The 8692-nt window shown below is 38.4% G+C and overlaps 1 protein-coding gene across 2 annotated transcripts in view; it reads left to right on the top strand.

Annotated features, from left to right (window-relative positions):
- GABRG2 (gamma-aminobutyric acid type A receptor subunit gamma2) overlaps nucleotides 1-7766 on the top strand; it is a 129154-nt gene extending 121388 nt beyond the window's left edge. Inside the window, exons 8-10 of one of the 2 annotated variants that reach the window (XM_007469262.1) lie at nucleotides 1595-1800; nucleotides 3833-3856; nucleotides 5294-7749. In XM_007469262.1, the coding sequence (XP_007469324.1) occupies nucleotides 1595-1800; nucleotides 3833-3856; nucleotides 5294-5569 (506 nt within the window). In that variant the 3' untranslated portion in view covers nucleotides 5570-7749. Of the gene's footprint in view, nucleotides 1-1594; nucleotides 1801-3832; nucleotides 3857-5293 lie in introns of both variants that reach the window. The other variant, XM_007469263.1, reaches the window with a different exon arrangement.
- The last annotated feature ends 926 nt before the right edge of the window (nucleotides 7767-8692 follow it).

Below are 8692 nucleotides of genomic sequence, written 5' to 3'. Positions count from 1 at the left end.
CTCCCGCTGCGGAGCACAGGCTCCGGACGCGCAGGCCCAGCGGCCATGGCTCACGGGCCCAGCCGCTCCGCGGCACGCGGGATCCTCCCGGACCAGGGCACGAACCCGCGTCCCCTGCATCGGCAGGCGGACTCGCAACCACTGCGCCACCAGGGAAGCCCAAGTGTTAGTTTTAATTGCACAGAACAGTTATCTATCTCCCCCAAGTCATCAATGTAGATTCCTATTTTCAAATGTAGGTTGAGTCTCTAGTCTTTCATATATACACTATTCTTCAATTGTTTTATTTATTCATTTGATATTTATTGAGTCCTAGCACTATACTCAGTATGGGATTACAATGGACATCAAGATATATTTCTTATCTGTTGTCACAAAGTATATAGACTAGACAGGGAGATGGATGACTCCACGATCACTAACAGATGCAGAAATTTAGACTGTTGAAGTGACTTAAGTTCCTATAACTGGAGCTATAACTTATGCAGATACTGAATCTGTGTTGCCTTTATTGTAATTAACATAGCTGTTACAGAAGGTAAGCCCCTGACCCTTCCCCTGTAGATACATATAGGTTGTCTTAACTTTGTTCTTTGTTATTAAACAATTATTGGGCAGGACTTGTTTGCTTGGGCACTGTTGCACAAGGGGGAAAAGGAGTGTTTTGAAATCAGACATTTAATTTTTGTGTTTAAATCCTTCTGCTACTTTACCATCTGACATGGCACTGGTCCTTTAGCCTCCTTTTCCTCAACTATAAAATCAAAATGAAAATATCTGCTGTAAAGATTCAAAGAGAGAATGCACATAAAATGCTTATCAGAGTGCCTGGCATGAGGAAGTTTTCAGTAAATATTAGTTATGATATTACTTCTGAGGTACCTATTTTCATCACAACTAGCCTCTAAAGAATTTATCCATCAGAACATGTCAGTCGTACACAACGCACCTCCTCTATTTAATACTTTTAAATGACTTCTCCTTGCACTGTGAATAAAATGCAAACTCCTGTGCATGCTCTGCATGATGGAACTTCGATTTCCCCAGCATCACCATGATTTCCCCACCCATCCCCAGAAGCCAGGTATTTTAAAAATTCAAAAACAGGTAAGGTTTCCCTTCCTCAGAACCTCCCTTTAATTTATTTAGTGCTAATAGCCAAAAGGTTGGTTTCTTCTGATTTTTTAAGCTTTGCCTTAAATATCACCTCCTCAAAGAGGCCTTCCATCTAAGTAAGTTCTCATCATCCCTGCTCTTCTGCATGGCACATACCATAATTTGTAATTATACTTTTCTTTGCTTACTTGATCCACGGTGGTGTCTTTCGCTGAAATACGAGGGACATGTGGCCAGGGACCATGTCTATTTTATTTCTCATCACATTTTCAGCCCGTTTCTCAGCACACACGGTAGATGATACACAGTAGGCGGGCAATACACATCTGTGAACTGAGTGAATGAATCTGAGTTACACCTCCTTTCCCAATACTGAGGTTGCTCCTCAGAAGTCACAAAACACGTTTGGTTTTATTAGTGACAGCTATCCACCTTGCTGGTGTGGTCACATGATCTGTTTTGTTGTGTCTTCCTGCAGGCATTACCACTGTCCTGACGATGACTACCCTCAGCACCATTGCCCGGAAGTCGCTCCCCAAGGTCTCCTATGTCACGGCAATGGATCTCTTCGTATCCGTTTGCTTCATCTTTGTCTTCTCTGCTTTGGTGGAGTATGGCACTCTGCATTATTTTGTCAGCAACCGGAAACCAAGCAAGGACAAAGACAAAAAGAAGAAAAACCCTGTATGTATCATTTCTTATTGGGACCTTTGACATTTGTATGCAGAGAGATCACCTGGTTTTGTTTTGGTTTGGTCTTGCTTAGCCTGTCTGCAGTCTATCCACACTTTGGGCCGCAAGATGAAAAGGGACTGTGTGAGTTTGGCCAGGCCATAAGGATTCATTAAGGCCATCAGTTACTTGGGAGAGACCTGATTCAGTAAGGCAGACTCTTGCTCTCTCTATTTCATTGGGAGTATAATCATGGCTGAACAACGCATTCATCTTCTAGTAGCTTGTTATTTTAGGTTTCATTGATTTTCATCTTTCTGCCTCTTAACTAATATTTTTTAAATTATTGATGTTTTAATTTAAATTTTTCATCCAACAATTTCCAATAGGAAGCCACAAGGTTCTTAAAGTTTCAGGGATCACCACACTGCTGCAAATAATGTGTGTGTGTGTGTGTGTGTGTGTGTGTGCATTGCCAGAGGACTTCTATTGGTTTTATAGTTAAAACGCATTTTTTTAGCCTCCCTTTTTTATTTTCTCATATATAAAATGAGTATTACAAAAAAGACATATCTTATGAGGCTGCTGTGAGGAATAAATGGTGTAATGGGTGTAAAAATCATTACATAGTACTTTACAATTATAGTTGATGATGGTGGTTGATGTTGATGATTTACGCAGTTACCAACCTGGATTGAGTTCAGTGACTTGGAAGCAGGTAGGATGGCTTCACCTTGCCACCTAACTTTAGAGTTGATGAAGCATAAATATAAATGCCTAAAGCAACTGTCTTTTATTATGGATGTTGAAAAGAGCATGTAGCTACCCATTTGCCCACTTAAACATGGTGTTTGGTTCATAGGAGGCCCCATGAAAATTAAAGTCCATTTCCTTACAATACTGGGGCAAAGGAACTCCTGAATTTATAGCCTTCTCTGGTCTTCTGCTCTAAGGGCTATGAGGGTCATGTTAGTGGCCAGCTTTCTGACGCATGGGCTTTGGGGAGCTGAATTATAACCACATAATCTAGCTGATGCTAGACTGCATCCTGATGCATGTCCAGAAACGCAGGTGAAATTCTACAAATTGCACGTGTTTATTTGAATGTAAGACATTATAACAGGTGAAGAAGCATCATTATTCTTGACGATTAATGCAAAAGAAACTGTTATCTTTAATTGCCCAAATATTCACTATACTTTATGCAGCCCTTTCTTTCTCTGTCTGTATTGCCTCTCTTTACCTTTGCATTTTCACTATCCTTAGTTTATTTTCCTTGTTGTGTTTTGTTTTCTTCCCCTCCTTCACTTGCTATTTCATTTTCCCCCAAAAGATGGTTCTACTGACACTCAGCATTATTACCTGCCAGTAGAAACAGGGATGTGAGGACTGGCTTAGGACAAAGCCCTCTGGTCCTCTCTATTGTGGAGTGGATTTTGTTGCAGAGATACAAAACACTTGGATTCCTTAAGCCAGGGTCATGAGATGGCAGAAGAAAAGAAGGCAGAGGAGAAAGGGAATTAAAGAACCTGAAAAAATGAAATTACCTGAGAAATTCATGCATTTCCCTCTTTTAAGCCAATTAGATGATTTATCAGAACTATCAAGAGCCCAAGCTGTGAATGAGAAGCTGAAATTTCATTTTCCCATTTAATATGCCCTTGGGTTCATTGCGTCAAGGCTCTCCTAGTAAGGCCTCCTTGATGATAATTAGAAAATGAAATCAGTATTTCTGTACAGGGAAAACGGGCAATAGAAGGCTTCCTCACACGTGAACAATACTGGCTTTTGCAGTTAGATCACTGTGGATTAATTTACTGGAGGTTTCACTAGCAATCAATCACCAAATTTCATTGTCCAACTTTAGGCATATGCTTTGTTCCAAGCTCAGAACTGTCCTTCTTTGTTTACAATTTCAGTTCATTTCACTTGCTATGCTTTCAAAATGTATTTTTAATTTATCTTATTTTGTCTCTCTTTTTTTTTTTCTTCCTTTTTTCATTAAAAAAAAATGTGATTCTCTTTTCTGTCTACAAACCCAAAGCTTCTTCGGATGTTTTCCTTCAAGGTATAATGTTTTTTGGAATGGAAATTCACTGCATGCAACTGCTGAATTTAACTATTAATGCTTACATGGTGTTTTATTTATTTTTTATGAGCAGACATTTAAGCATTCCACTAGAGATAACACATTTAAGATGGAGAAAGTTCTATAGATTTCTAGAATTGATTCAGCAACCCTACATTAATTCAGAGGTTTTGACCTAACTTGAGGCTAAAAATATCTCTAAGCTCTATGAGATGTCATTAGTAAAGTGGGCCTCTTTAAACGTCAAAGCCAAGACTTACCCTCTCTTCTCAGATAAAAATGGAATCCAGTTTCACTGGTTGTAACTACCATGTCCCATATATACTATATATGCCCTAAAATTTGACTCTGTAAATCCTCATTCAACAAAGGATTGTTTGTTTTTCAATAAGTACGTGCAATAATCTCCACTGACCTGAACTCTACCTGTCAGTTCTATAAAAATAATACAGTCTTTTTGAAATGCTTTAAGTTAAAACACCCATCCCTTCCTTCCAGGGTGATCCAGGGGCCTTTGGCTCTATCATGCAATAGCTAATGAGATTTCTATTCTCAGCTGGATTCCGATAGCTGATTCACAGACAATACGATTTGGATTTATATTACCCTAAAACTAACTCATCCAAATTAACATTAAATAAATGTTTGAGTTTTCTAGCAATTTTGTAATTGGTGCAGCAGCAAAGATTAGATTAACATTTAGTTAATTGCTACTAGTTTCTTCTCATGCCAGACAGAGTTTGATAGCTATTAACATTTAAAAAAAAATTTTCACTCACATGTAGGTTAATATTGCTGACATCCTGAAGCTTCTAAATGGTGAACGTTAGACAAAGTACTTATATATTCCATTAAAACATAAGTAAGTCATACCACTGTGGTATAAACTCAGGAAACTTCTACATTTATATATATCTTGACATTTTCTATTAAAAGCATTTAATACATTTGCTCAGTGTAATGGGGTTATAGTATTTGCCTATATAGATGAGCATGACCCAAAATTTGATTTCAAAATTGACGCGTTTTTATTTCTCTGTTCTACTCATGTGCAACACCATTAAATGCCTTCATGTAACCAACCTCACATCTAATATTTACTAGAATAAGATTCCATGTAGTTGTGTGATTTAAATCTTTAAACTTTGAGTTCTTTTGGTGTTCAATCTTCTTGCTATAGCTATTAGCTTGGTGGTATTGTTTTCAGCTGCACTGCTTAAGCTCAAAATTTGAAATCTGCAAATGTGCTATCCTTCTAAGTTCAATTTTACCATTGTAGATCATGATGTCATAGCAATTCCCTGAGTACTCATTTTCAGATTCATCATTCACATTGGTTGACACTGTGGAGAAATGGTCTAGGATTTAGCAAGTATAACTAACTCTGATCCCTCTCCTTCCCTACCCTTATCTCAGGCCCCTACCATTGATATCCGCCCACGATCAGCAACCATTCAAATGAATAATGCCACACACCTTCAAGAGAGAGATGAAGAATATGGGTATGAGTGTCTGGACGGCAAGGACTGTGCCAGTTTTTTCTGCTGTTTCGAAGATTGCCGAACAGGAGCTTGGAGACATGGGAGGATACATATCCGTATCGCCAAGATGGACTCCTATGCGCGGATTTTCTTCCCCACTGCCTTCTGCTTGTTCAATCTGGTTTACTGGGTTTCCTACCTTTACCTGTGAAGAGGTATGGGTGTTACTGATGTGGGTCTTACTCACTAAATCTCATGGAGAGAGAATGTCCTTTCTAAGTCCACTTATATAATCCCCTGAGTGGTTTATAATACTCTGAATTTGTTTCTATGTTCTAACCTGGTAAATTGTATTCATGTCATATGGTTTGCACCCAACTCTCCTGTGGTAAATAAGTGTAATTTGAGCTATACTGTTTGCTGTGTCTCAAACCTGCAAGGCAAAGTGAAATTAGAGCAGGAACATTGAAACCAAACAAGATTTTGTTTTCCAGGACAGGAACTGCAATAGTGAAAGCCATGACTATTTACAGTGGTGGTATCCTTACTCAATTCAAAATACAATTAGATGCAAAAGATCCAAAACTGTATGCTCTGTTCCTCTGGGGTCAAGTTGTGGTAAATTTGATCCCAATAGGATATCTCCCTTATTTGAGAAAAATCACAACCTGCTTTAAATATAGGAGCCTACACTAGAAATCTATTTCATCTCCAGCCCAAGATATGAGGAAAATTTCCTCCACATCACATGTACAATGATGTAAATATTTCAGTAACATAGAATGCTTCAAGTTTAATGCATGCGTCTCTCTAGAGCCAAAACAAATGGATTGAAGTTAACATCATAAAGTATTGTCTTTTATTCTGTGTCTTTGGGCTGTAAAAGAATCATGAATGTAATTATAAGGGTTTGGGGTTTGGAATTGGAGGGAGGAATTTTCTCTACCTTCTCCCTCATGCATGAAGATTCAAACATCTTATTTTTTCCTCGTATGACATATTAAAACACCTTAAGTAAAGTAAAATACAGACTGGATAACTGACATCTGCCACCTCGAAATATGCCCAGTTTCACAGAGAATAAAGTAAATGTGTGTGCTTGCTGCTATTTTTTCTTCCTTTTAGGATGATAGGTCATACCAGAACTTACTCTCCATCTCAAGATCTGCTTCTAGTGACTGTGAGTGCCTTGTGGGCAGAATCCTTGTCATTTCCTCTTTGGGTCCTCAGCACCTTGTATAGTGCTTGGCACATAGCTGGCGCTAAATAAATGTGGTTGGAAGTGAACTGGCTTTATATGCTTCTGGTGAATCTCTCTGCGCTGGTCTGGAACCAGTGATTCATCTTTTCACACAGGCATTATGCAGTGCTCTTTGATCTTGTAGAAGTAAACAGAAGGATCCAAAGAATTGTGGCTATTTTTGTTCATGATCAAACATTTACTTTAGGCAAAGTCCATACTCCTTTTAGAACAACATTGATATCCTCCATTTATGTAGAGAAATGAATCTAGTAGGGCATAATTAGAACCTGTGTATTATTGTTCCAGGTTTGGAGGTGAGTCAGCTCTGACCCATCCACCCCTTCACTGAGGACACATGACAGACATAAGCAGGAGTCATACCTGACTGGTGTTCAGAATGGAGTAATCTATGCTCTGTGAAAACCAAAATGTACTGAAGTTAACATTTAGAAAATGAAAGAACAAATGAAAGACTTACATGGAGGTTGAGCCTATGACTGTGTCCTCATTCAAGGATATTGTATTCACATGAAGTGGTGGTCCCAGACTTCAAACATAATGAGTTGAGCTCCATGTTCATGTATTCATCCTGAATCCTTATTTTTCTAAAATAGCACCCTTTGCAAGTTCTTCCTTTTGGCAATCATTACTCTAAGTCAGAATTCAATCATAGCTATAGATAATCTAAAAAGAATAGAAAAGAAGAGAAAGTGGCATTGTTAATAGAAAACCATGTAAAGTCATGATCAAGTCATCTGGATGAATCCTGAAATACATTTAGCTGCCAATTTTACAAACCTTTACTGTATCAGTGCTCTAGTATATAACCTCAAACACATGTAAATAATAGAATTATTTTCTTGTTTTGAATTGTTAACATATTAAATGTTGACTCTTTGGGAGAGTTGTTGGCAAATTTTCAATGACGAGAAACATGTTATTATTGTCAACTTGAAATGTATTCCGTTAATGGGGACACTCAAAAAAGCTAGCTTTCCAATGTGTGCATAGTATTGGCAACATGAATATATATTATACATAATCTAATTCTTAATTATCAGCTGCTCCTGGTCTATGTATTTGAAAACCTTTTCACAAAGGGAATTGCTTAATATGTGGACTTTTACAATAAAAATGCTGCATTCTAATCTATGGTGTCAGGTCAGTGGTCTGGTTGGACTTGTTTGTCTTAAAGAGTGTGACCCCTCTTCCCTGTCTCATTCTCCAACACTTCCTTCCCTTTATGTGAATTGTTATCTGTGAGCAGTGTGATCATGTTTTGCATGATAATGCTCCTCACGTCAAAGAAATTAAGAGATGTGTTTGGGGTGTGGAGTAGAGAGATACAAGACAGAAAAGGTATGAAGTGGGTGAAGCTCAAGACTTCTGTGCCTAAAACTTTGGTGTGGTTAAGAATATGGACACTGGTGTCAGACATCATTGGGAACCCAACTCTACCGCGGACCAGTTGTTTGACAACTGTCAATTCAGCCTTTATAAGCCTCCATTTTACCAGCTGTAAATTAGGTATAATAAGGCCACCCCATGTGGTGACACCAGCGCTCTGCTGCCGTGCCTCCCACTCCCATCAGATCAGCTCTCTAAAAGCATCCAGCCCTATTCATATATGACTTACATGTGGCTCTGTAGCATTTTTAGAGTACCTGAATTGCAAACCTTCCTTTAAACTATAGGCTGAAAATACAAATCTCTTATTGAAAGAAATCTCACAGATTATTTTCACAGCCAAAGAACCCTTCTCTGTAGCCCCCAAAATTAAAAATATAGGGAGCCAGTATCTTATTTTCTTGAAGTCCTTTGAAATTCTCAGAAGAACAGAGTTAGCATAATCCTTTACAAACACAGCTGCCGTAACCTTCCTCTAGCTGTCATTCGCTTGGCCCCTCGTGGCTTCCTGAGTCCAATTTAAACATCTATTTCTCACCTTCCAGACACGTAAAAAAATTAGTTTTCACTTTGGTCTTATCTTCTGTCTAACTCCTTGACCTTATGTTTAGCTAAGTACATATTCATTGGATGGCCTTTATCCCTTTTTTAAAGTCTCAATATTATTCGGACTAGTAGCAGCAA

Source organism: Lipotes vexillifer, unplaced genomic scaffold (genome assembly GCF_000442215.2).
Source record: "Lipotes vexillifer unplaced genomic scaffold, Lipotes_vexillifer_v1.1 scaffold289, whole genome shotgun sequence".
NCBI lineage: Eukaryota > Metazoa > Chordata > Mammalia > Artiodactyla > Lipotidae > Lipotes > Lipotes vexillifer.
This window is presented reverse-complemented; position numbering and strand designations above follow the sequence as displayed.